This window comes from Larimichthys crocea, chromosome VII (assembly GCF_000972845.2).
Source record: "Larimichthys crocea isolate SSNF chromosome VII, L_crocea_2.0, whole genome shotgun sequence".
Taxonomy (NCBI): domain Eukaryota; kingdom Metazoa; phylum Chordata; class Actinopteri; family Sciaenidae; genus Larimichthys; species Larimichthys crocea.
This window is the reverse complement of record NC_040017.1, coordinates 20,420,069-20,447,642: the sequence shown is the minus strand read 5'-3', so window position 1 is coordinate 20,447,642 and position 27,574 is coordinate 20,420,069. Positions and strand designations below refer to the sequence as shown.

The following is a 27,574-nucleotide window of genomic DNA, read 5'->3' as shown; positions in this document are numbered from 1 at the left end:
GTCTGCAGGAGGAGGAGAACAAAGCTGTGTGCAGATTCTGTGACCTGATTGAGAAATTCAGCTTCACCTCCACAGCTAAAGTTTTTTTTTTTTACTATGTGGTCACATCCTGAATTTCAATAGCTGTTGCTAAAAATAGTGTCACTCCCTCATGTCTCACACACAGTGCTGACCACAGCTCTTACAGGTGCGCCTGTGGGTCACGTGTCAACATTTTGTGGTCGTTTTATTTTCACATTACACCCCTGCAGCGGCGCTCAATCTGACTGGTCACACGGTTCGCCGTAACACCTGCACACACACACACACACACACACACAGGATGACATGAGGACAAACTGGACAGCTGGACCCGGTTTAGTTTGGCATGCACGCACGGGTCCGGTTAGACCCTCGCGCATTCCTACAGATTGAATCTATCCATGCAGCACGCGCCGCGCGCCAACATCCAGTAAGCAGCACGAGACGCACGTTTGTTACCTGTTAGCACGAGACTATACGTGCGGTTACCCCCCCCACAGTCCCCTCTCTTACCCTTTCCTCTCGTCTCCTTTGACATAGTGTCCTCTCCCGTGGTGTCTCCGTCTGTCTGCGGTCACTCGGTAAAAGCTGTCTGCGCAGATAGTTGATGAAGCAGCGGCTCTTCCTTCCTTCTCCGCGCCTCTCTCTCTCTCTCTCTGCACCTTGACGCCTTGCCCAGACTGGGTGAAGCAGGCACGGGGGAAGCTACAGCTGCCGTGTCGGTGTCCTCTCACCGTGGAGAGAGAAATTTTTTTAAAGAAAGCCTGCAGCCTCCTCTTGTTCACCTGTGTCAAGTCCCTCAGAGCATCAACCCGCCCCTGCCGCAGACATACTTTAGATTTTTGTTGTATCTGTGCAGACTTCGTTGGCTCACATGTCCATGCCCACCCAGCTCGCGTCCCCACTGTCTCCTCTCTGCCACTAACATCAGCCAGAGTTTCCCCCCAAACAAGCGCCGGTCTGCAGCGCGACTGCCTCCAGCGGTGCGCGCACGTCCGCGGCTGCAGCTGCTTGAAGGGCGTCCGTCCTCTCTCCTCACAGGGTTTTCTGACTTTGCTCCACAAGTATCCGAATGAAAGGGAAACAATAACCGCCACTGACACTCCAGATGCTTTAATGTAATGCAGCTGTGTGCTGTCACAGGCACGACTCATATCATTAAATAGTTTAATCAGAATGACAAACCTGTGCACAGGAAACACACAGGATATATAAATATAAAGCAGATTAAAGTCATTGCAATGTCACACAAGTCAATTATTTCATGAATAACACAGAATATTAAATATAAAAGTGGGTCAAAGTCACTGTGAGTGTCACAGCTCTTCTATATAGGGTGTGGTGATTGCACAGAAGAATACGAGATATGAAGATCAAGGCTATAAATCAGAGCAGAATCATTATCCTGTACAGGCATGTTGCATGAATTAAACATTACATTTAAAACAGATAAAAGTGCTGTATATGTCATATCTATAAAATAATGGATAGGATAGTGTATAGATGAGGTATGAGGATGAAGAGCGGAGGGATAATAAATCACTGCAGCCTAAAGGATGAAGGGGTGAAAGCCACCACCCCTGTCATCCATCTATCACTGGAGCAGCAGGTGCCACCTTGGTCACGTGAGGGCAGTCATCCAGACAGAGAAGAAAATCCATCGGAAGTAAATCAAAATGAAAGTATGAAGTCTGATTTCTCCTTTTGAATCCAGTTGTGAGATCTGGTCTAATCTGACAGATGCTTTACCTAATGGGTGCCTCGTGTTTTTCAATCTTGACCTGCACTGGTGCAATACTTGACCCAAATTGCTGTGAAATAGGTCTTGTAACTGGCACACATTACACTTTATGGTGTAAAAAGAAAATTGGTCATGATATCACCGACTCGCTCTTCTCTTGCATGACGACACATAAGGTCACAGTCCCAGAAGGATTCTGGTCACGGCATCATTTGGCAGCAACGTCCGCGCAAATGATTATTGATAGAGGAAAAATGCCCATGGCTGAACCATCGGTCTGGAATCTGAGCGCCGGACATGCCACATTACCAAACTCTACGAGGAATACATGCAGCCAATTTGTATTTATCACAAAAGCCAATGACAATACACTTCAGGCCCAGAATGCTGAGCTGAGATCCCGCTAAGAAAATCTAATAGGAAAAGGCCTCCAGGCCATGAAAGTCAACAAGACAGATAGCACTGATTACGCCAAATGGCTGCGCTGACTGGATCTAAGTGAGGAGGGGGAAGAAGGCTAATTGAATTAAGTGAATTTCTTTCGGAAGAATAATTATCTCAAGTTTTATAACACTTACACATCAGAAGAGACCCTAAAAACCCCACATTTTTATCCAAAACCAGGCAACCCAAACTCATGGTAACTTTTGACTTAGACAAATCAAAATACAGGCACACAGGAACTCTTGTAGAAAGATGTTTATGGTGGTAGATTATCACTGTGAGACCTTTGGAAAATGAAGTCAAGGCCTGTTTCAGCAACATAAGGCTTCCTCTGGGCCATTGAAGAATCATAAAATACAATACTTGGCGGTCAGAGAACCTGAATTTAACCCCTCAGGCGTCTTCTTGTTGTTGTTTTTCGAAAAAACAATTCCTTGTGGGTGGATAAAGCACAATCAACAACTTAGTCTGTACTGCAACAAAAAGTTCTATGATTTCTGCACTACATGAAATATTCCTCCATCTGTGTCACGGTGACTCTTAAACAAGGTGAGATGGTAGACTTCTTCACATTCAGGCGTTGCTGACCGATAACTCCTCAACATTACATATTCCTACTTTTCCTACATTTCATCTGGTTGCCGTGACCCTTTTTGTCTGCGCTATCCTGATAATGAGGAATAACGTTGGTCGACCGCATGTGCACAGGTGTCTCATCATGATGGTGAACTCTAACCATGGCCCTGTCTGACAGGGAATCCTTTGCAGATTGACACTTTTACATATATTCATATCAATCACTTTGAAGTAGTGAAGCACTTTAATATTTATATTTTATTCAACTCCTCAGAGAGAAATAATGTAGCTGTTATTCCACTCCTGTGTATGGGCACATGAGCATCAGGCCACGGGCAATGGAAGAAGGTTGCCTGCTCGGATGAATCACGTTTTCCTTTACATCACGTGCATGTGAATCGCTCACCCAGGATGCATATGAGAAGAAGGCAAGCTGGAAGCAGCAGTGGGTAATGTTCTGCTGGGAAACCTTGGGGCCTGCCATCATGAGACTTTACTATTACCACCTAAGCATTGTTGCTGACCTTGTACACCCTTTCATGGAAACACCATTCCCTGATGGCCTCTTTCAGCAGGATAAAGCACCCTGCCGCACAGCAAAAATGGTTTGAGGAACACAACAGAGTCCAAGATGTTGACTTCAAATTCTCCAGATCTAAAGTCCAATCCATGGAGGACTTAAAGGATCTGCTGCTAACGTCTTGATGCCAGATACCACAGCACATCTTCAGAAGTCTAGTGGAGTCCATCGGTACAGTCGAATAGTTAAAAAAAAAAAAGAAAGACATCCCAAGTCCTTTCCTAACCACTTTTCCTTGAGCTTGATGGAAAATGTCATGAGGTCAAGGAAAGATGTGGAGGAGAAGTCGAGAAGGTGTTCAGAGAATCAGACTCCACTTACACTTGAAAACGTCATGATGTGACGCAGTTATATTGCGCTCATCTTTACTAACAGAATGTAAAATAACAAAAAATAAGTAAATAAACAGAGCTGCAAGCTGTTTTTTAGGCATTCTTAAGTTTGTTTCAGCGAAAATGTGAAAATATACCACTGTGAAATTATGTGCATCTGCATCCAGGGATTGGATATCGAGATGGTGGGAGCATACAAATACCTGAGTGTTCATCTCAACAATAAACTGGACTGCTCAGACAACACAGACGTCTTGAACAAAAACAGTCAGGACTCAGGACTCTGTTAAAAACTGTCTATGACACTGTGGTGGCGTCGTCTGCTGTGGAGGGTGTAAAAGACTCAACAAACTGGGCAAGAGGTCCAGCTCTGTCCTGGGCTGCCCCCTAGACTCCATAGAGGAAGTGTTAACAAAGCTGACATCCATCATGAACAACTCCTCTCACGTCCTGCATGAGACTGAGGAGGCAGAGGAGGACGCTACCACAACTCCTTCATTCCAACAGCTGTCAGACTCTTTAACTCCAACATGACTTTCTTCTATATATTTCATATTGATGAATAATCTCTTATCTACCTTGTGTATACAAGGTGATATAAGTGAAATTCCTCGCTGTGGGATCATTAAAGTCGTATTTTATGAATATGTCTGAATACAGAGTCAATAAAAAAGTTTTATGAAGGTTAATCTAAAGAAAAACGGTTAAAAGATATCGTCTTTAAGACAAAGTTACAAACACACAAATCAAGCACACTTACGGCAAAGAATCTTATGTTATAGGTAATTATCAGGGACTCAAAGGTGAGAACAGCAATCCTTCCTCAGGCCCTTGAAGTTGGCAAGTTTAAGTCAAGTTAAGAATAAATGAAGATTTTCTTTTTTTCATTTTTTCTGTTGAAATTTGAGTTGTTGTTTAATTTTAATGTAAGTTGGCTAACTTTGTTTGTCAAGGCTGTAGAAAAAAAAACATCAGAATGGTTTATTTGTTTAGTATTATTTATAATTTCTGTTGTTGTTTGGGCTCTTTTTTTTTCTTTTATTCATGTTGCTCCTCTCTTTACAGTCTCTATTCTTTAAAGAGTAAGCCTGTTTGGAAAGGGCGTATTACTTATGCATGACGCAATAATCAAGAATCAATCTTCATAAATTAAAAAGACAAATGAATAAAAAAGAACATTTAAATGCAGGAGGAGTACTTTTACATCGTGGTATTGCTCATGCTGGATATGAATACTGCTCCCATCCTTTGATTAAACATGAATATCAAATCTCCTTTGATTCCTTTTCTTTTAAATACGATGATCAAAAAGTGGCTGATCATTACGCTCTGATGGTGAGGCATCAAATAAACAACTGAGGCGTACTCCAGCAGACTGTAGCTGGCTTTGGCTCATGAGCTCACTGAAATGAAAGTTGAGCGAGTTGACTCTGTGTGTCAGAGTCTATTCTCGATTGTATCTCACACTCCATTTGCGAGACGTCACACAGCCTCAAACTAATGTGACTTAAAAGGAATCCTCAATGGGGAATGTTGCATATACAAAGCCAGTACTTGGCCTCCAGAAATAATCCTTCAGATAGATCCTTTAAGAATAGCAAACACGAGCACTAAGCCATAAAAGACTTCATATCCATCTTGTTTTAGCACAGAGCTGAAAAAATGTTTTCAAAGCGACCCAAATATCACCAAGTAGCCTTGATATACCTGCACGGCCAAATCTCCCCTCGAAGTGCTGTGAATATATTGCAGTCATATTGTGTTCTCTCCAGTACTCAAATTAGCTCTGATAATGAGTCAGTGCTCGCTACCGGCAAGGTCGAACCTCTCTGACCATTACAGATTCTAATAAAGTGCAATACTAATTCTGTTTGTTCGTGATTTTAATCAATGAAGGCAAAGTGAGACAAAACTCCACAGAATTAAGAAATACATGTTTAAAATAACAAAGCAGACAACGTGAAGTGAAAATATATTAAATGTCTGTTGGAAGAATTAAAAAAATTAACAATCACATCGTCTCCAGTTTCAGAACAAAATCAGTTCTTCATGTGACTTCCTCTCACTTCGAGCCCGACCATTATCTCTCTGTCCTCAAGTCGAAAAAGAAGAAATGTGCGCCGAGCCTGCATGTATCCAAACGCCCACGCAGAAACCCCGCCTGAGAGGAAACAGAGGCAGCTGATTTAACATGAGCTAATTCATTCAGTCACTGTATGTCCTCCTGTCAAAGGGCGTTCCCCACAGGCCAACCAAACATCTGGATGTGTCCCCTTACTGCTCAGCCAGCGTGGCTTACATGTTGATCTCAGGGGACTGAGAAAGTGTCCCGGAGAATCCCGGAGATTTATTTTGCATTCACATTTTTGACCTTTCACACCATTATTATGCAGGACTCGGCTGGTTAGCAGCAGCAGTATAAATAAACTGCTGGCTGCGCTGTGGAAAAAAAAAAATATAATAACGTAGTGAGATGGTAACACATTAACCAGTGCAGGCTGCCTTTAGACTCTTTATTTAGACATCAGAGCAAAAAAGATCGTGTTACAATAGATTAAACACATGATGCCCGTGGCTTCCTACATCATTTTTGTGGAGACCGTATGCAGTTAATTTATTTCCATATTCTGACGTGAAAATAGAAAGTGTGAGTAATCCTCAGAGAGATTTAAACCAAGTGCAAGGGGAGGGTGGTAATCTTATAATCCTCAGTAATGTCGTAATGGTCTCTCCGAGCTTATCCAAACTAAACTAACTTTCTCAGTGGAATTCAATCACAGATACAGATGGACCGTAAAGAGTGACTAATGCTCCCTGTGCAATTCAACAATCTCATCTGCTGCAACTCTGATACAAAAAAATATATCTACAATTAAATAAAGTCACATTATGTCACATCAAAGTATCGATCTATAAACACTTCTTAATGTACAGACGTTTGTATATTAACAAAATACAAAACTATAGAAAACGGGCAAATAATCAAAATGATCTCAGAGCTTTGATATTAAAATATTTTCACAAAAATAAATACATCTGTAAGAAACCTCTACGTCAACGCTGCTGTGAAATCTTACTGGCTGACCAACGCCGCAGCCGAAGGAGGAGGCGACTGGACCGGCTGAAGAAACTCTGAGGTGAAGACGGCCTCGGCGTATTCCTCCACGACGTCTTGAAACTCCGCCGCCACGTCAGCAAGAGCCTCCGACAGCAGCTCCTCCGCCAGGCTGAGGGATGACAAACGACAAGAGATGCTTTAAAACAGAGTCACAAAGACGGCTGTTCCGAGTCGGGCTCTTCTGATATTTACATTAATGCACTTTAATTTGATCGAAAAGTCAGTCTAATGTCTGATATTTCAGGTTTGATCATTTAAAAATAAATAAATGTTAGCTCATGAAACTAGAAAAAGTCAAGAGTGCGACTGTTGTGTTATATTTTATTCCTCTTGGCAGACTAGACCATTGGAAGTTTGCAAAATAAAAAGGTCATGTGTACAGCACAATGTGGAGATGTTACTTGAGGGAAGTTAATAATCGACGTCGTGTCTTCATCTTCAAAATTGCAGAAAAGTGTGATTAAAGCAGATCTTTCTGAAATGGCTTTCAGAGCTGGACATGAAAAACTAAAATTAGGGAAAATAACTGAGCTGGGTGCAGCAGCAAGCTAAATTTCAGCGTTTTGATCATTATCTGGGTCAACACTCAGCGGCTGAAGGAAGGACATATGGGGAGTGAAATCGGTGTACACTGTTGGCTCTTCCTTACAGAGCCACGAACACATCAAACCATTAAGTTGTCAGTGCAACAAAACAGAGCAATTGTGTGTTGTTGAGCTACCTGTAACTGTGAAGAGTCGATACAAGAACACGTTGCTCCGAGCACTGGAACAGAGTCATGACTCTGCCATTACGGACTGGGAGCAGCCACGCTAAACACCGTGCTAACGTTGGTGAATGCTGCTTCATATTCTGTGTGTTTGAAATCCAACCACTGAGCTGGAAAAAAAATCATCTATGAACTTCAAAAGAAGCTTGAAGTTTGTGTGTTTTCTTTTGTGCTGAAGTTTAAATGAATTTCTGCTGTTTTGCAATCAGTCTGTTAACACACACGATGAATGAGATGGTCTAGCTCCACGGCAACACGAGGCCGCTCATTAGCATCTCATCACACAGACAGGTTTCTGCGCTGTGGTGGCATTGCAGGAGGGGAGTGTATGTATGCATGTGTTGTCTCTCCAAAAACTCAGAGATAATTGGATGGCTTTCTCCTCACAGAATATCTTTGTTTTACTGCAGATTCAGAGAAGTGCAGACCCGTCTTTTGAAAACTTTGCTGCGTTGATGTGAGGCTGATAATGAGCCGGCGACACGAGCAGTCAGATCAAACAGGGACTGAATTCAAGCAAAAACAAAAAAAAAAGTATTGAGCTGTCAAATAAATCTGCGACACACAATGTATCTTTCAGAAGTTTATCAAGCTCATGGATTAATGCTGCGTTCACAGGCAGACGGTGGAGGCATGACGACATGTTGCTGTGGTGATACGGTTTACAAATAACTGAAAAAATATATTTATTTCTTTTAGGTGTCTCATATTTTATCTAAGTAATTAATTATTAGCTTCTCGTTGTGCGGATCGCTCACGTAGCTCTCTGACCACCAGGAGAAAAGATCTGGTTGTAAATCCGGTCATGGAGGATGGAAATACGTTAAAATACTTTAACCCTGGAGGACAATTAGGCAATAAACATGAGAGGGAGTGAAGCTGTACTGAATATCATGATTTTGTGCTGATATTCAATATAACCTCACGACCTCTCGTGGGATATTGCTTTTAGACCACAGTTCTACAGGCGCTGTTTATTAGTTTGCAGTAACAACAGATTAAAATTTCTTTTTTTATTTAATCATTTATCGTATATAAATAGTTCCACAACTAGACTGGGCCAAGCAACACATAAACTTCTCCTGAACACTAGCAAGCACTAACTTTGTGCAGATCCACACATGTTTGTCTGTTGACAGTCGGCTTGGTGGAAAAATCTTTCTTGCCTTGACGTTCGGATAAACTTCAGCCCCAAACAAGAAGCAGAAAACCAAATAAATGAGAAGACTGTCAACATATGACGTCTTTTATCTTGTGTTTCTAGAGTTTTAAAACTCTAAAACTAACTAATAACTGCCCTCGTCCACTATGATAAGATCCTTTTTGGTGTCTACAATCTGCCTGAATCTATTTGAATGCGGCGTCAGTATTTTCACAAAGATGAAACGGAGTCTTCTGCATTGCAGCAACTTAAGAATTCTGTTAAGTATGCAAATTTTTTGAGTGGGAGAGAAGAGCGTCGAACACCAGAGACCTCCGCATGATCCTCTCATACTGCACAATATGTCTACCAAGCGTGGTGAGAGCAGGAAGGACAGAGCTCGGTTCTTCGTGGTTTCCGAGATTATGACACTTCTAATATAACCTCAAAGACACAAACATTAATGCTACCACTCTTTAACTTCACGTTCTGTCAAACAGAGGGAGAATGAACATGTTAGGAAACGTTTACTTGATGCCTTCACTGTTAAGTCTTTTACCTGTCTGCGACGGCCCAGGGGTTGAAGCTGCCGACAGCCTCGTGAGCCACAACGCGCAGGTACGCCTCGTAGTCTTCCCGGTACCGCCTGATGTTTCTCAGCATGCTGCCTGGCACGGAGATAACAGTTCCCCCGCTTCTCTCCAATGGGCCTGGGAACATGACGCTGCGTCTGGGCTGCTGTTCATCTTGGGACGCCTCCTCTGTCAGGCTGTTCTCAGAGAGGAGACTGTGTCTGCGGAAACACAAGAGGATTGCTCATGCGGCAGGGCATTTCCACCTTTTCATTACGCTGACCGCTCACATCGTATGAGCTGGGTAAAGGGCCTCTGAGGGCTGCGGAGAGGAGGCTCGTTTATTGACGATGAGTGCAGCGCTGTGATTGACCAGAAACACTTGTTGTGCTATGAGACAGAAGAAGATGAATTCAGTGATAGGCGTCAGAGCGCAGGGCCAGGTTTCTCGCTTGGCCCTCGCTTGGAGTGAGTAGGGGCTCAGCTGGGCATTGCCATGGTCTGGCTTTATAATCCTCTCTGCTTGGACAAATCAGCCTGGCTCCTGCGACGGCGCTCTCGGTGCTATATTTAGTGCTGCAGCAGCTCCTAAAGCAAAGTGCCTCTCTATTGTGCTCCCCGGCCTCAGCTGAACTTCAGTCTGTTTTGACTGTGGGGGCTGCAAACCGTTGGGTGGCCATAAATATCAAAGTGCCAGTGCAGTTAACTCTGCTTCCAGTCTGAAATGGGTCGATTCGCTGTCTGATGGGCATCTGTGGGCCAATATGGCAAAAAAGCAACAGGACAACACCCTGCAAATTCATTTCTTGTTCATAAAGTCAGAATAGCACCCCCACTATTTGTGCCAAACACAAATGAGAACCAGGTCGCCTTTCCTGTCATTTCCATTCAGAGATTGTAGCAAAAAAGAATCCCCGAGGGCAAGATTGTCGTAGAATGTAAGAAGGTTTAAATGATAAGAAAAAGAATCAGAAATGTTCTGAAAAAGTGTTCGCAGCACTGATGAAGCTCTATGAGAGCTTTACGGAACACGTTTTATGATGTCCATAGCGAATATTTCATTAAATCTGTGGGTTCATGAGGCTGTTCGCCCACCTCGAGTTTGTCTTCCCATTTCTTTTCCAGCCGTGCATCGCCCGCAAAACGCAGGGGACCTGGCAAAGAATGGCGCCATATGCGATATGTCAAAAGGGATGCAGGCTGAGTTGGACAAAGACAAATGTGGCTCTGAGACCCAAGGGGAGGGTGATTCAAGCGAGACTCACAGCAGCGTTGGGGCTTTCGAGAACAGAACGGGAACGATCAGTGCTGTAAGACACAGGCGAGGGATGAATAGAGCAGAGGAGGAAAACGTATAGATTTTTGAAGTGCAGAGCAGCCTTTTACTGCGCAACACGTACTTGGCCTGAGAGGACAACTGTGGCTGTAAACAAAGGAGCAAGTCTGTGGAGTGAGAGAGCAGACACATGAAAGGTTTGGAACATTTCTGAATGCGGCTTTCATCTTTTCATTGATTTGTCTGACCTGCTGATGCTGCTGCGGCCAGTCAGTCAGCATTAGCCAAGGCAGAGGACAATTGGGGTCTGTGTCTGGGCGCCTTCACCATGGATACATAAACCTTATCTGCCACACACGGTGATGTTTTCAAAAGATGAAATCTCTCACTCCGTCCTCTCAGCGGTTTGTTTGACAGCTCTCACGCAAGAACAAAGGCAGCCGTGGCGAATAACAGATGCTGTTTTGGAAAAAAGATTGTGGAAGTGTTAAAAATATTGGTCTATCGTCCACGACTACCGTTCCACAAACTCTCTTCTGACAGGCGCTGCTGTCGTAACTCATGACTCAGTAGAAACCCGGAGCCTCAGCAGAGACTGAAAGAACAGTGAGCACCTGTAAACAATAAAATGAGACGAGCTCGTCACGTCATTATTTGCAACTCAGCTGTGAGTGTTATCATTCTCCCCTTCCTCGGCTTCGAGCCTCGATATCAGCACGTAAATATAAAAGAAAATAATCAGGAAAGCCAATAACAGCCTGCCGGTGTCACTGTTAGTCATCACACATGCAATCAAAGCAGTCTCCAGTGATCTCTTGAACAGTCCTTGGTGTGTGTGCCACATTGCATGCATGATTTTCCTGCTGGCGGCAGAGACTGATGTGTCTCTCTGGGCTGTGAAATGTGGATTATAAACATCCAATCACGGCTGGGTCGGCACACATGATGACATCTTTGCACATTTTGTCATTTTCAGACCTTCGAAATTAAATCTCTCCATTTTGCTGTGGTGCCACGATGCATATGTGTTGTTAGGCTATTTACCTCCACGGGGGAACTGAAGCGGCTGCTGTATAAGCAACATGAAAGCAGAATTTTGTCGATACCATCAATTATTCTCCTTCCCGTCTTATCTGCTTTTTCCTCTCCGCTAAAGCCCAGTGTTTACTTTCTGCTGATTGCTGCACAAAAGTACGTGAACTGGCAGGTAAACAAATATCTCTTCTGAACTGAAGCAGGCGGCGCTTCTGAACACCCACTGAGACTGAAGTGTTTGTTAAAATAATATTTGTCATCATATGAAGCTTCGTTTTCCCTAAATGAGGTCGGCGCGTTGACTGGCGTCACAGTGAGGCATCATCATTAAATCAAGACAGTTTTCTTGGACACTGATGCAGCTCATTTCCTCGGGCCGCAGATGGAAACTAACTGTCAAATGTCATTTGACAATTATGTGAACTGTGAAACTCAGATCCCATTACTTCCTGTTAAAGACCTACGCGTTGTGACATGCCCTACATTAGAGATACAAGCTGACATTAAACAGCTGAAGTGCAGTAGGTTTGGATGAGGCTGGTTGTGAGTCTGTTACTGTGTTATGTGTGTCTTTGTTTTAGTTGTTGCAAATGCAACAGGCTGCGGGCTTCTCTGATCTAAACTTTTCTCCACGTCATCTCCTCTGTTGTGTGATTGTAAAATGGGTCATATTAGCCTGCAACACTGCAGCACAGGTAGCTGACTCATCTCCCTTACAGCTCAGGTCAGTTTGCGAAAGCAAAACTTCTCGGCCTCCCTGAAGACAGCTCCATAAACCAATGTGCCTAACAAGCACAATTTCTCTTTCTATCTCGCCCCAAACGACTCCCTACTTCCAACTTTATGACTTCTTAGGGGACTAAACGCTGTAGAGAAGGAGCTGCTGTCTGTCTACAGCGAGTCTGTGTTTTAGAATAAGAAAACTCTGTCGTGAAACAGACATAGTGCATTTGTCTGCTTGTGGCAGGGCTCATTAACCGCGACAAGTGCTACATTTATTGGCTGCATCTTTCCCTGACAGCCTTTTTAAAAATATATTTGCAGTGGCACAAAAAAAACTCCCAGTGCCACTTGGCTATTAAAGTTGTTAAATTAAATATAAAACTAAAGACTTTCTCCTCCCCCCAGACAAAAGTGCTCACTTGTCCAAGCAAGCCAGCACTTCTGAATCGGTTGGCCGGGGAAGAGGTGACTAATGCGGAAAATGTATTACAGTCGATGGTAATTATTTTTCAGGGTGATAACGAGTCGAATTACTGCGCGGCAAGCAATCTCGGAGACACAAAATATGATGCAGGCTCGCTTCATATATATAATCGCCATCGATACAAACTAAGTTGTGCTGTCATATTGAGTGGCGTGTTAGTAACGCCTGGCCCTCGCTCCAACTTTCATTACCGCGCTGGAAATGTTGAGAAGCGTCCAAATGGAAAAGAAGAATTCTGTGACGCCAGGATGTGTGAATCAGCAGACAGGCCACGCAGCTGGGTGTCTGTCAGCAGTCGATGATTACTGAGGGGCCGTGGTGAGGAATGTTCCCGACAGAAACCGGTGATCATTACTGGCCGAGAAATCTCTGACGTTCCCGTTAAAAACATCGATGAGTAGATTCATTTTATAGAAAATACACATCAACCACTTCTGCTGAGCTGATTGATTAATCAATGATGCGTTTTAGTTTTAATTTGAAACATCCTGTTTTGTAATGCTACACTGCAACACACTCAGGAGGCAAGATTAATTTAATAGATTTACGCTGTTTATTTTGGCTGGGGAGTGAAGCAAATCTAGCAGCCACTTGTATGTTTAATCGATATTTGCCTGAAAGTTTGGTGCCCTGTTATACACACTTTTTGTCTAGAGAAAGGGACAGAGCAGACTCTACTTCTTGAGGAAGCTGAGGTCCTTTAACGTGCGAGCAGGATGATGCAGATGTTTTACCAGTGGGTTGTTACGAGTGCAATCTGTTTAGGCAGCAGCGTCAGAGCCTGCGACACCAAGAAACTGAACAAACTGTTCAGGAAGGCTGGTTCTGTGCTGACGTCTGCTCTGGAAATCCCTGGAGCTGGTTTTATAAAAGGAAGGATGCGCCATAAACTTCTCAGCATCATGGACAACATCCCCTACATGACCTCCTGATGAAGCAGCAGAGCGCGTTCGGTCAGAGACTCCTGCAACTCTGCTACACTTTATAATGACTTCCCTCTTTCTCTTTCAGGGATCAATAAAGTTCTCTATCAATCTATTTTCCTGTATTTAACATGCACATAGTTGAACTGGATTACTAGTTATTAGCGTATGATAAATAGCTGACACTGGTTTTGTTAGCTTATGTTCAATATTTGTGATTATTTGAATCAGTTTGCACTTTTACTTTGACATCAAAGTATTTTTTCTGTCAGTTAGTGTAAAAAAAATACATGAGGCTACAACACGTGACGACATCTACTCCAGTGTGTGTGTGTCAATACTTTAAAGGCACTGTAATTTGGACTGAGGATAAAAGTGGTGCAGGTTGGTTTCATGCCACGGGGATTCAGGGAGTTTCAGATGAGCTGGCAGTTCTTAAATGACTTTGTCCTCATTAAGAAGCTGCAAGGCCGGACACCTCTAAAAACCAAAGTCATGGAAAAACAAAACACCTCTTTAATATAAACATTTCCAAAAGTACAGAGCTATTACTCGATGGAGCCGTTAAGAAGAGTACAAGATGAGTAACAGTGGATCTCCGGGCAAAGTCTCCATTGAGGGATGTGAACCTGAGGCCCCTCCGAGTCTGACTGACTTTAATTTGCTAATGGTGCTGCTTGAATTTGAAGAAGCAGCATCCTGCTGGCTTGTCTATATCAACAACTTCTAGTCCTTCCACTCTTCCTCCCAAGTTCCTCGTTATTTTAAAACAGCACAGCAGCTGCAGCCAAAGCCCTGGGCAGCGGAGGGTCTCTCTGCGGAGTCTGCTGCCAGAGTCAGGAATAGACTCTGCCCTGGGTACGGTAGGCACCAAGTGAGTTTTGTGGGATGAGTAAGACCTCCCAGTGGGAGAGCAATTACGGGCCAATGACACGTCATGTGGAAAAAAAACACTAAGTGTGCACTGCAGGAAAAACATTAACCACTTTAGTTTTCATTCAGTCAAGGGGCCTAATTAAAATAACAGTGAAATGACTTCCTGTTGCTCTTCAGTTCGTAGTACGGCCACAGGAAGTCTTTAACTGCAATCCAATATGCTTCTCATAAAAAAGTGAGCTCCACAAACTCAAAATCTGACGTTTCCATGTGCGTCTTTTCCAAACAGATATCGTATCATATAATCATCAATATTGTGCTAGAGCCATGATTACTCATAATGGGGGCTCAGGCCTATAATTTCAGCTCAAACGAGCGAGGAGGAAGTTAACTAGGTCAAACCCCGATGCTGCACACAGGCGAGGCATGGAGAGCAGTCAGCAAAATATGAGAAGCAGAAATTACTTGGGTGTAAAAGAAGGGCAAAAAGGACACAGCAACTCACCCAGTCTCCACGGGTTTCTCCAGGACTATATCTGCTGCAGTGCTCTGCTTCAGCACTGGCCTTGTGAGCCTAATTGGCTGAGGAGAGGCTGGCCTGGAGCCCGGAGCATGGCACCGGGATCCTGGGAAGAACAGAGAGGAAGGGTTAGTGTGAGCAGAGGGGAGACATGGGGGAGCAGGGGGAACAGAGATGGACAGATGAAAATTACATGAGAGTTTGAACGACGAGTAGTCACCTACTCTTGTCTGTTGCAGCGCTGTCTCCACCTACAGGAGACATCGGGGAAATGATTTATCATAGAGGATGAACAAGAGTTTAGTTCTTTTTACCTGCTGCTTCAGGTCGGTCCCAGTAAAGAGGGTCTGAATATGTGATGGACGCAAACCGTCTCCTCACTTCCTCCTGATCTTTCTGCTCAGACACACAGAGGAACAGATTTTTATAAACTTTCTGTCCAACAGCCTGAACGTCACGATCAAAAAGACTGCATCAGCTGTCACAACAGCTCACCACAAATAACCCGATCGTTGGCGACCTTTTCGGGTTTCATGCTGACCTTTTGTTAGCAGGCGCTCACCTGTATCTCCTCCATACGAAGCAGCATACTCTCCAGGGTGGGGGCCTGCAGCCTACACTCAGCCATGCCCTCCAACTGTCTGTCTGCTTCGGCCACCCACGCCGCCCGTGCAGTGTCCTCTAAGAGATCTTCCAGCAGGGCCTCGCTCAGCTGCTCGGCACTCTCTGCTGCCTGTGGAGGACGAAAATCCGCAGAAAAAAAAAGGACAGAAATATGAGCAGAATATTGAGCTTAATTTTACAAACTAAAAGTTTCATCCTCCTCTTCCATGAATTTGTGGCTACAGCAGCACAGCTCACCCTCTCTGCAGCCTGCTCAGACAGCCGATTCCTCAGTGAGGAGCTGATCTTGTTCCTGGACTCAATCTGCTGAGGTAAACAGACAAAGATAAACTCCCACCAACACAAAGCAAACATCATTTACTCCCTCTAAATCCTTAAAAACAAGACTGATACTCAAGAAGTCGCGATTTATTGTGGTGAACACATGCTCTGTGATTTATTTAAACAGATAAGATGTATTTGATTGTTTCCCCTTGTCTACAGGAGACATATAAAAAGGAAGAAACGTGACATTTTTTTCCTACCTGTGCTTCATCCAGAAGGGGCTGAATTCTCTCTCTGGCCTTCTGCTCGGCTTTCTCAGCCCACCGAGTTGGCGAGACAACTTCAGACCTGTAAACCAAAACACACCCACACTGCAAGCTGTCAGAGAGGAAACTCTGCGGCTGAAAAGACTGAATGAGATATTTTATTCTCTCAGCCAACATTATTAAAATATGATATTAAGGAATGTGTTTGTAGGAGTCAAACTTTTGGAACGATAGAAGTATTTGGACACAGACGGAGAGACAAAAAAAATGTGTTTATTTTACACATTCATTGGTTTTCAGGCCTGATGGAGACGCCTAGATGGAGGCCCAGTAAGTCAGTATGCAGAAATATCCGCAGAGCTGTGAAACTTGCAAAACGAAACAGGATGCAGCCATTGTTAATTCATGTAATTAATCGCGTGTGTATGAGAAAATAAACACACAAGGAACAAACCTGCACATTGGATGTAATCTAATTAAAGCTTTATGAACCAAATGTTAACCATCAGGCTGTGAGCTTGCCGAGTTAAACTGTCCAATAACTAATTAGGAAACGTGAGGTAATCTATAGGAGCATGAGCTCTCTCTGGTGCTGAGGGGAGGATGCTGCATTGTTTTCTGTTTTATTGTTTGTAGGGTAATCACGTCCATGCTGCAATTTCCCCGTGTGAACTGTTTATTTAATTGTGAAGCCTTGGTGAGTGGTGTGTGGCAGATCACAGTGTGGATTACAGCCTTGTGTTGGCAGCTGTGTTTTTTTTAATAGTATAAGTTAGTACATCTTCTTAAACAACCTAAACAGCAAATGAGCTCTACAACATTACCACGATCATGTCCCTATTAAAAGAGGCCCTGCAGGGTTTTATTGTAAACAAACACAAGTTATATTAACGTTCAGTGTTAATCACTGAAACACACCGCGTGCATCTTTGAAGTGTGACAGACGTGTTCAGTGCATTTCTTTATTACTTTCCCACTCATTAAAAAACACAGAGCTGTCACAGGAAACATTTAAACTGGATTAAATTTGTTTCATTAGGCATTTTTTATTAGACTATAAACTGTTTTGATTGCCGGCACATTTTCCTGTGTAGTTCAGTATTTCTTTTAAAATCGATATAGGCTTCGTTCCAATCAGTTTTCAGTCTGGATCAATGTCAAACACCTGATACGATTTTATGAACTTCAGATGTTTTACGTCTATAAAACTGTAGTTATATCAAAATAAAATCAGTCAAAATAAAGAACAACCACTGAATGAGAAGGTGTGTCCAAACTTTTGACTGGCACTGTGTGTTTCTGCTGTACCTTAAAGTCTGAATGCGTTCAGCCTCTTCTTTACTCAGCTGGTCCAGCTCTTTCAGTCTCTGCATCGTCATTCTATCCAGCCAGGCTTTCCTGTAACCAAACCAGCAATCATCAAATGAAGCAGAATGCGAGATCAGTTCAGCATTTTCACATATATAATGTATAATCCTCATCTAAAAATCAGACAGCCGTCCCCTGATTAATGACAAAGCACAATTGTAGTAATTAAGATTTGATCAACATATGTGGAGCACTCAATCAATGAGGTGCTTATAAGCGCTGAAAACAGGCCAGCTATTAATCACGTATAAAGAGAAATGGCCTCAATCTAGCAAGCGCCTAGATTAATTCATTGGAAAGAATTAACTTTGAATTAGAAACAAAGTATTGCCCTCGGCTGTCAGCACGTGGGGTCTGCCACAGAGGTGAGAAATAACTTGCACATTTATTTTCCCTAGAATTCATCCATCATTTTGCTTTTTCTCTTGCTTAAACAGACGATCTGATGTACATACGAAGGATATAATATTCCATTATGAAATATCTAGGTAATAGAAAAGAGATGGGCTTCACCTTAATGCTTCATCCTGAGCTTGTTTCTTCTTTTCTGAGCTCAAGGCCGGCTGCTCGGCACCAAAACTGCCAGACACCTTCTGCTTTGAAGGGCTGGATGAAGGCATCAGGGGAGAGGAGAAGAGACAACGGGGCTCCGGCCTTCTCCTTTGAGGGGAGCTGTTGAGATAATAGTAGAGGTATGAAAGAATAAACAATAAGCACAGAAATATAAACCATACTGAGAAAGGATGGTGGGGGAACTGAGCATGAGAGACGCAAAATCACCACAAAGAGACACAAAATGATCTGAACACACTTCTTGATGTATTGCTCCATGTAGGAGGAGTTGTCTCATAATCCACCCATGACTGCATTGTAGGTTTTGAGATAAATACCTTATTAAATTACTAGAATATTTCTTGGAGGATTATTAGAGATCGTAAATAATATGGCAAAAAAAATCTGAACTCAAGCCTTTTCCAAAGTTTACTTGATTTTTTTTTGTCAAAATACTGTTTCCAATTTCAGGAATTAACTTTCCTGATTACCATAAATAATCTTTTATATTCAGAAGAGGAATTATTCAGTGTTTTATATCTTTTTTATTTATTATCAAGGAATTTGATGGATGTATTATTGGCCTTTTTCTTGTAGCTTTACCGCTGCTGTTTCTTATCCTAATAACTTGGCATGATTTCCAGTTTTAGTGTGCCTCAGCTGATAATACGGTATGTATTTTCAGGGGGGTGTTTCTGCTTCATTATGTTTCAGTTACATTGAGGAGACAATTTGTCACGGCCTACAATCACACAGTGAATGTAAGCCATTAGTCCAGCAGCTAATTAAGCCATTTTTCTACTCACATCCACCTTCTGGCTGAAAAATGAACAACTTATTAGTCTCTACTGGTGCTGCTCTCATAGAATTTTTCACCTTCTATTTTTAAATGTTATTGTGTCAACAGCGCATGAATTCACAATGCATTAATGAGCAGATTCATACTGGATGTAAACTGTCATCTGTAATGTTACCTTGAGAGAAGGCAACAGTTAAACCTCAGTTATGTAATGCTGTTAATCATCAAGTGTGTCGGGAGTGACTGAACGCTGGTGAATAATAATAGGTTATGATTTTTTTTAAACTCTATCAGCTGTGCAGAGAGTTAAAAGGCTCACCGCTGTGTAGGAGGAGAGTGAGGGGATGTGGGTATCCAGGGCACCGAGGGCTCTTTTTGAGGGAGCTGGTTCACTCTGAGCTGAGACGAGACCGTGGGCTGCTGGAAACCTGCGTCCTGTATCTGATTGCGCTACGGCAAAAATGATAACAAAAAAAAGATTGTTTAAATCTTTGAGGCGACCTCTGGCACGCCTTTATACACAGTGGATTTTAAAATCAAACCCGTCACAGTGCTTCTAAAACAATACGTAGAGGTCACAACACCTTCATTATATCAGCCTTGCTTCTCTCAGGGGGTGGAGCTGCTCTTCGTCTGCCGGTGGTGTTTGTCTGAGGTCGTTCCTGCAGCTCCCTCAGCTCCCTCTGTTGGGCAAGGCTCTCCAGGCCGGCCCTGAGCACCTCTCTTCTGTTCAGTGGCTGATGAGAGCAGGCTTTGGGCTTTTGTGAGGCCATTCTCTTTCCTGCTGATATAAATAAAATATTAATCACATCATCACTATTCAGGTCAGTTTGAAGAGCTGAGGCAGTACGCATCAACACAGCCACCAATTACACAATTAAGCTAGCACTCTTGACAACCTGCTGGATCCCCGCTGACTGCTATTTAAGTGGCTTAGGTTCGTTTCCAGGGAGAAATCTCATCGTAGGTGTTTGTGCCATCTCTTCAACAGGATGCCTCTTAGCACAATAGGAGCCAGTGGGAGATTACTGCTCATAAGACAAACCAGCAGGGAGCTGAAGGCCAGACTTCCGCACTTCATTTCCTGTTTCACTTTTTCATGGCTCCATATCAGTTTTCAGACTTGGTGCAGCCATTTAAGCACAGCAGGAGGCCCAAACACAACCACACAAAAGCCCTGAGGTGACTTAGAAATACACGGGAGACTAAACGGTTTGGCCTTCATCAAAAGGCACGCATACAATTTACTCTCTACTCGTTTTCAGGGGCTTTGGCAGCAAGTGCGTCATTGCCTGGAATAGGCAAATGCTGCATTTGTATTAAATTCATGAGGTTTGAAATTGTACTTGTAAATAGAGTTGCTGAAGTAAGAGAAGCAAAGCTTTTAAACATGCAAACTAATCCAGGCAAAGGAAACGCTCACCACGAACAGCTCTTTTGGGATTTGCAGGTTTGCGTGGTCCTCGAACAGATGAGGCGCTGGGGCCCTTGAGTGCAGAAGTAGGTGACATGCTGCGATGAGGAGACTTCCTGTGTGGAGGACATGCTTGGGCTTGCATCTTTTCGAGCGTCTCTTGTTTACTGAGGGCAGAATCCAAAGTCTGAGAGGAGCAGAGTGACATTCAAATCTTAGATCGTTCACTTTAAAAAAAACTAAACTGATCACTGTAACGTAAAACGCTTTGGAAAACCCAACTAATTTTTTTAGTGTACTGTACTATAAAAAACAAACAATATAACAAAGAGAATTATACTATGAGCCTTGTGCACACAGTCATAAAGTCTGAGGATGAAATTAAACAAATTGAAGTTATGCCGCTTTTACTTGAGTGTGTTTAGATCGACATCAGATGAGGATGATGTAACAAACAGGAATTATAGACTTCACAATTTTAGAGGAAAGTTAAATAAAGTCATCTTATTTCTAAAAGCTGGTGAACTACAGTCATTATAGGGTTCAACACTAACTTTTAGGCTGGCAAAGTGTCCACCCTCAATCCCTCGTGCAGCTGTTCTTCACAGATCCCTCAGAAATGCATTGAGTGTGAGTAAACACACTTTGCTGTTTGCTGTATCTCTTTTTAATATGTTAAAAAGGGGTTGCCACTAATGCCATTTAAAAGGCCAAATTACTAATTTCTCAAAATGGTTGCCAGTGGCAACCGTTACTGTTGAGCTCTGCATTAGTGTGTAGTCGACAAACTACAGCTGACACTTTTTATCTTTCCTCGTGATGCTCTGTGCTCAAGACCTGTGCTGCAGGCACACTTTGTGTATGTTTTGTATTATTTCTGCCTTTAGTTTCATCTTCAGTAAACGCTGCCGGACTGTACTTTGTGCTCCTCACCTCTAGTTTCTGCAGGATGTCGAGGGCCGTCTCAGGAACAGTCGAACCTCGCTCTACTTCGACTTTAGCTGAGCACAAAGAGAGCTGGCGAATCAGCTGGCCCAGCTCTTTGTAATAAGGGGGTACCTTGACGTGAGACAAATCTGAAAGCTGGTGGATAACAGCCTGTAAGGCCCTGAACGCCCCACGATGAGCAGCTGCAAGCCTGCTTATTGCTGTGGGCTGAAAGAAGAGTAGATAGGAAATCAGTTGATCACTGAGAGCAGCTATCTCAGTGATTTTGCAGTAGGACTGCATGAAAATTCATGAAATCTGCTTTTAACAAAATATTGAGAGAGAATAAAGGAATTATTAAATGTTTTAGCACAAGAAGTGTAACAAGTGTGACCTCAAAAAACTCTTTAGTGTGTTTAGATACATGATTGATTAGAATATTTATTTTTTTAAGGGACCGGTACTTGTCCTTATTGTTTTCAATGTTTTATCAGCAAATAAATGAGTCTACATAGCAGTAAATCCATGACAATGCTGAAGACAAACCTTTTTAGTGTCCCACATTTTCTGGCCCCGTAGTTTCTCTAAATCTTCTTGTATCTCTTTTACCTTTTAAACAACAATTTAGAAGAACAGCGTTTATACACACGTTAAATTAAAACGTCTGTGAAGGTTTGTTTTTGACGTGGTAGAGGTTTAAATACCTGCTGCTGCAGAACATAGATATTACGCGCTGAGCGGGCTGCCTGCTTCTGTCTGCGCATCTCCAACTTGTTTTGCTCTTCAGGCTCCAGTGGATCTTCTATTTTCTCTCCTGTTGTTTAAATCAAATTGTTCATCATTATGTGCGCAAAGTTAAAATCACATGAATAGGGTGCTCTTTGTGGTGGCTGTATGAAGCTGTAACTTTAAACATATAATCAACAGTAAGACACAGGCCTAATGTGACATGCTGTTTTCGTGAGTCACCTCTCTTGGCTAGCTCTTCTACTTTGTGAATATACACTTCCAGCTCGTTCTGCAGCTTGTGGATCTCCTGGCTTAAGGGAGCCTCTTTGCCTCCTTCCAACTGCCTTGGGCCAGGGTCTCTGGTTGGGGGTGACCGGCCAATCGAAAGCATGGAAGAAATGGGACGCTTCTGGGATGTGAGTGTCGCCTGTTTGGCTCCAGCTCGGGCTGCTTTCTGTTTTGTACTAGAGGCCTTTAACTTTGTCTTATTCGGAGAGGCTGCAAGCTCCTATAGAGAGAAGAAAAGACGTCCTTCAGTCATTTGCTGGACAAAGCAGGAACCAGTAAGCTATTCATGACAAACCTTGTACCTGAAGCAGCTCTACGTCACTTGTTTCAAGGACGGAGGCCTCCTGTGAGGGTTTGGCTGGGGATTTTGTCAGTGACTCAAGGCGCCTTCGTCTCAGATCGCGCTTGGCCAGCTGAACCGCGGCCTGCAGTCTCTCCTCAGAGAGCGCGGTGAAGCTGATGGAGCTTCGGGCACTGCCCATGTTCTCACGCTCCTCCGACAGCGGCAGCAGCCTCTCTATCACGATGGGGGCCGGCAGGCGTACGTGGGTGGCACGGTTTCTGGCACTTGCAGGGATGGCTTCATTGAACAACAGCTGGGGTGAAGACACAGAAACAGACTTATATGTGATATAAACAGCTTCAAGTATGCTTTTAACATCATCTGAAGTCAGTTTTTTTGGTACAAATAACTAAACATCCCTGCAATAAATCCTTCCATCATCATCAAGGTGATGTTAATACAACTTTATGAACATTTAGCGTCCTGTACTGTGAATATCCTCACTGATATAGGTGGAGAAAATATAAGAAATAACTCTTAGTACAAAGCAATACACACCCACACACCACAGACCCCCATTATTACCATGTAACGTTAGTTAAAATGAACATTATAGGCTTTATTGCAGAGCTGTTGTAGTTTAATATCGACATGCTTTAGATATTTCTTTTTGTTTACCTTGGTTTGGGACATCCCAGTAGTTAAATCGCTGCTTAAAACAACCCAGTCTCTCCCTGCTTGTCTTTGCTGCTGTCCTCTGGGACCACTCTGCACGAACTGCGCAGTCATTGCAGCAGCTTTAAATAAATAAACAAATAAATAAACACAACCAGCGAGCTGTGCCAAACTAATAATCAACGCTAACGAGTGTTAGCATTAGCAGGCTAGCTCCGCTTTTGGATTAAAGTTCTCCGTCAGTGTCAGGTTAATCCTAAAACCGTCCACTCGACCATTTCGACCTCGCTTATAAACGACTTGTTTCACTTCATATAGTCATTATAAACCAGCTACGCGCGCAGCGTCGTTAACTGGAGGTTAATTACGACATAGCACGCGGCTAACACCTTAAGTCTGAGCTTGACAACAGTTTGAAACGCCGCCATGACAACGACAGAACGCCGCCAAGTACGGGTCGTCAACGATGCCAAACATCAACGGATACGCGTTTTTTTTTTTAACGACGAGTCAGTTTGTCAAATATAAACTCCGCTTAAAACCCGATATTTAATTAGTATGTGAAAAACAATTAAATTGTCGCCTCGTTAACGAGGAATTCATCATGCTTTATATGTCTATTAAAGTACTAGTAATGTGTCAGTCGTGAACGAGCCGGTTCAAAGAGCCAGCTCTTTTAAGTGAACAATGGGAGCCAGCTCACATCTGCGAGCTTTTTATTTTTTTATTTATTCTTTTTTTGTTGTTGTTGTTAAGTAATATGGCACGCTACAGGTGTTAATCAAGGATCATACCACCAACTGTGGCCGCTGTAGTGTGAAGATTAGTGGTGGGCGGAATGATCCAAATATCGATAGTATCGATACCAAGTCGGTATTGGTATCGGATCGATACTAGCCTGGTGAGATGGATTTTATACTTTAAGTTCCGCTCTCTTTGCAATGCTGCGGTTTTGGCAAATAGGAAACAGCCAGGTCCCGGACTCGCTCCTCCTGTGTCAGCGTAAAGCGGGCACACTTTGCTCCCCCTCCCCCCTCTTGTTTAGATGTTGCGCCGTCACGTGAGCCACGTGACATGACTTAGACAAACAAATAAGCAAGTTGCTGGCTCAGGTTCATCAGCACACGCAGTGCGTGCCTATTTTCTAGAAAAAAATACAACAGAAGAGAGGAGAGAGGAGGAGGAGCGCCGTGTGGCTGAGTTTTGATTTGATTTTTTTTTATTCTGTATTTATAAATTTGGCTGAATTATTAAAAGGTAAGGTAACATGAAGAGCCATTTTGTAGCCGAAAGAGCCGACACTTCTTGGTGAGCTGAGTCAAATGATCTGACTCCCTAAAAAGAGCCGAACTTCCCATCACACTAAAGGTACGCGGTCACTTTAAGAACCTTGAACCTACCGGAAGTGGTACTGTCAAGTTTGGAGTATTTCTACCAGGTCCACCGGTGTGCACATCAGCACTTCTGTTAAACACTTGTCAAGTGTCTCACAGTTGGAGTAGTTTCACAGTTTCTATTCGTGCATTTTGTCATTAACTCGGTGCAAACGATGGCCCACTACGAAGAGGTGAAAGTGCGCGGATATGATGAGTTCTGTCAGGCTGTGTCTGAAAGGAAAGGAAAGGATATTTTTGCTTATTTCTCTGGTGATAAAGACGCCCAAGGAAAGAGCTGGTGTCCAGACTGTGTCAAAGGTAACTTCATGTGAATGCAGCACATATAATATAGCCTATAAATGGATGCATGTGCATGCATGCATGTAATATTAGGTCTGTCCTAGCAGTGAGATGAGTGTGTGCTGTTGTGCTTTTAAGGATCTTGATACTTGTTTATTTTATATTTGGTGCAGTGTCATTCATTTTTAACAGTTCCTCTTCTTAATTTACAGCCGAGCCAGTGGTTAGAGGAGAGTTGAGTCATCTTCCTGAGGGCTCCGTCTTCATCTACTGCCAAGTTGGAGAAAGGGCTTAGTCAGTATTTTACTCTGCTTTATTACAGTGTTTTATGGAAGAAGGAAAAAACAAACAGTTTATCATCAAAACTAGATTATACATGCTCTCTCAAAACAAGAGAGCACACCATATTAGTGCTGCAATGAACAATTTAATCTGTTTTTAATCATCTGCTCTATGAAATATGATAAATAATGGCAATAAGAGCACAATTAAATCTCTTAAACTCTTTCTGAAGCAGTATGAAATAGAAAGTATTTATTTTTATGTATACCTGGTAAATTACAAAAAAATATTATGAGATCATTAGAAATTGATGCATTTTCTGCAGTCCAGCGAATAGATTTAACTAATACTATATAATAATAATAATAATAATAGTGTCAATATGACATTTAAAAGGGTGGATCTAATTTTCCATTTATATTTTAGGCAACAGACAAACTACAGAAGTAGTTACAGTGAGCACAGCAGTACAGTATTACACTTCTGAACAGTCTTGAGGAAAATCTTGAGCTTTTAATCATCAAGACAGAGGTTAGTTAGTCATAAATCTGTACCAGATTTCAGCATCAGACTCTCTGTCTGCAATAGTTTTAATAAAGCTACCTAACATATATGATAAACTACTGTCTATAAAATATAAAATGGGAATTCTGTAGGGCTGCAACTAATTATTTTTATTATCTACTGATCAGTTGATCATTTTGTCAATGAATCGATTAGTTGTTTTATCCATAAAATGGTGAAACGTGTTGATCGGCATTTCCCATAGCCCACAGTGACGCCTTCTAATGTTTTGTTTTGTCTACAACCCAAATATATTCGTTGAATGTCACAGAGAAAGCCAGAGAATATTCATATTTGAGAAGCTGAAATATTTTTTGGACACTTTGTCTTTAAAAAGTATTTAAAAGGAATAATCAGTTATCAAAATTGTTGGTGATTAATTTAATAGTTGATAACTGATCTAATAAGCGTCTAATCATTGCAGCTCTAGTAATACCTAATGCTTATTACATAAATATTTTAAATTAATCTATTAATCATTTATTTTTACATCAGATTTGATCAGATCCAAATCTGCTCTTTTAAATGTGTCTGATGTCTTTTTTCGTGCTTCAGCTGGAAGGATGCAAGTAACGACTTCAAGAAGACTCTGAAGTTGAGTGGAGTTCCAACTCTGCTGCGATACGGCACGGTAAGAATCAATTTGCTCAACTATTTTATTGACATGGATTAATCTAAGATGAGTCTTACTATAAAAGTTTCACCAAATTTCAGTTAATATTTAGATTCTTACAAAATGTTGTAAGCTTGAAGGGGCAGTATTTACAGAAAATGTAATAATTCATACCTACATTTCATCAGTGTATAATCATCTGAAAATAAGAGTCATTATGTATTTGTTACCTCAAAGTGACCCTTTTATATCTACAGTCTATATAGGCAGTAAATGCACCTATAATTCACCCTCTGTACATCTGTTTCAGCCTCAGAAGTTGGTAGAGGAGGAATGCTTCAAAGCGGAGCTGGTGAAGATGATGTTCACCGAGGACTGAAGGATTCTGCACTGTCGGTTATAAGCATTTAAGATTTCACAGCGATCATGTCCATGTCACACTGTAATTTTTTGCCGCCAATGTAACGAGCATCCTTTGTAATATTTACTGAAATTCATACTGGAATATGTGCAAAGACAAACAGAATGGATGTAACTCATACTTAGTTTTCCTGTTCTGCCTGATGTGCAATCACTCAATCCTGTTTTGTAATTTCAGTTTAATGTGTTTCTTATTTTAAAACACTAGTTGATTATAAAAATATCTTCTTTTTTTTTTTTAATTGTGTGATTTTTTTTGCATTGCATTTATACTCAAATAAACCGACATTTGATGTTGAACATTTGTGGCAGAAGAAAACGTTGTATGTGACTGTAAATTTATTTTTCAAGTGTAATGCGACAAATGTGTCGAGCCGACTTACAAGACTTACTGAGGAGACTGAGTGTGCAAGACTCTCCTCAGTAAGTGGAGATGACTTTCACCCTTCTTGTGCAGAACGTCTGTGTTGTCAGAACAGTCCAGTTTATTATTTAGGTGAACATCCAGATATTTGTATGCTCCAACCATCTCGATGTCCAATCCCTGGATGTTTACCGGTGTGGTCTGAACTACAATGTGCCAGTCAAACAACAAACGTTTTTACTGGATGATTTTTATTCCAAATGTTTCTCACTATTTAAGAGTATTTTCTTCTCAGTGCACTTGGACGTAGGTGAAGTAGTAGTAGTAGTGTCCCA

General features: G+C 42.3%; 3 protein-coding genes across 7 annotated transcripts in view; 1 reads left to right on the top strand and 2 right to left on the bottom strand.

Moving 5' to 3' along the window:
* pitpnm3 (PITPNM family member 3) overlaps positions 1-1,068 on the bottom strand; it is a 91,754-nt gene extending 90,686 nt beyond the window's left edge. For both annotated transcript variants that reach the window (XM_027280713.1, XM_027280714.1), the window contains exon 1: positions 535-1,068. In XM_027280713.1, coding sequence (XP_027136514.1) covers positions 535-559 — 25 coding nt within the window. In that variant the 5' untranslated portion in view covers positions 560-1,068. The remainder of the gene's footprint in view (positions 1-534) is intronic.
* Positions 1,069-6,186: 5,118 nt separating this feature from the next.
* On the bottom strand, positions 6,187-23,795 carry kiaa0753 (KIAA0753 ortholog). Of its 4 annotated transcripts, none has more exons than XM_027280762.1 (18): positions 23,324-23,794; positions 22,665-22,958; positions 22,315-22,582; positions 22,050-22,159; positions 21,892-21,954; positions 21,352-21,573; positions 20,428-20,605; positions 19,589-19,788; positions 19,324-19,454; positions 18,167-18,325; positions 17,594-17,683; positions 16,280-16,367; positions 15,993-16,061; positions 15,694-15,864; positions 15,446-15,527; positions 15,117-15,237; positions 9,282-9,515; positions 6,187-6,921 (listed from the first exon to the last, which is right to left on the bottom strand). In XM_027280762.1, the coding sequence occupies exons 1-18, from the start codon at positions 23,432-23,434 to the stop codon at positions 6,768-6,770; spliced, it is 2,745 nt and encodes a 914-aa protein (XP_027136563.1). In that variant the 5' UTR covers positions 23,435-23,794; the 3' UTR covers positions 6,187-6,767. The 4 variants fall into 4 exon arrangements, with proteins under 4 accessions (XP_027136563.1, XP_027136564.1, XP_019133474.2 ...); XM_027280763.1 differs by having other exon boundaries at positions 15,993-16,058; XM_019277929.2 differs by having other exon boundaries at positions 19,589-19,785; positions 23,324-23,793.
* Positions 23,796-24,731: 936 nt separating this feature from the next.
* On the top strand, positions 24,732-27,194 carry txndc17 (thioredoxin domain containing 17). Its single transcript, XM_010736659.3, has 4 exons — positions 24,732-25,014; positions 25,209-25,290; positions 26,398-26,473; positions 26,766-27,194. Exons 1-4 carry the CDS (start codon positions 24,870-24,872, stop codon positions 26,832-26,834), a joined length of 372 nt encoding a protein of 123 aa, XP_010734961.2. The 5' UTR covers positions 24,732-24,869; the 3' UTR covers positions 26,835-27,194.
* Positions 27,195-27,574: the final 380 nt, after the last annotated feature.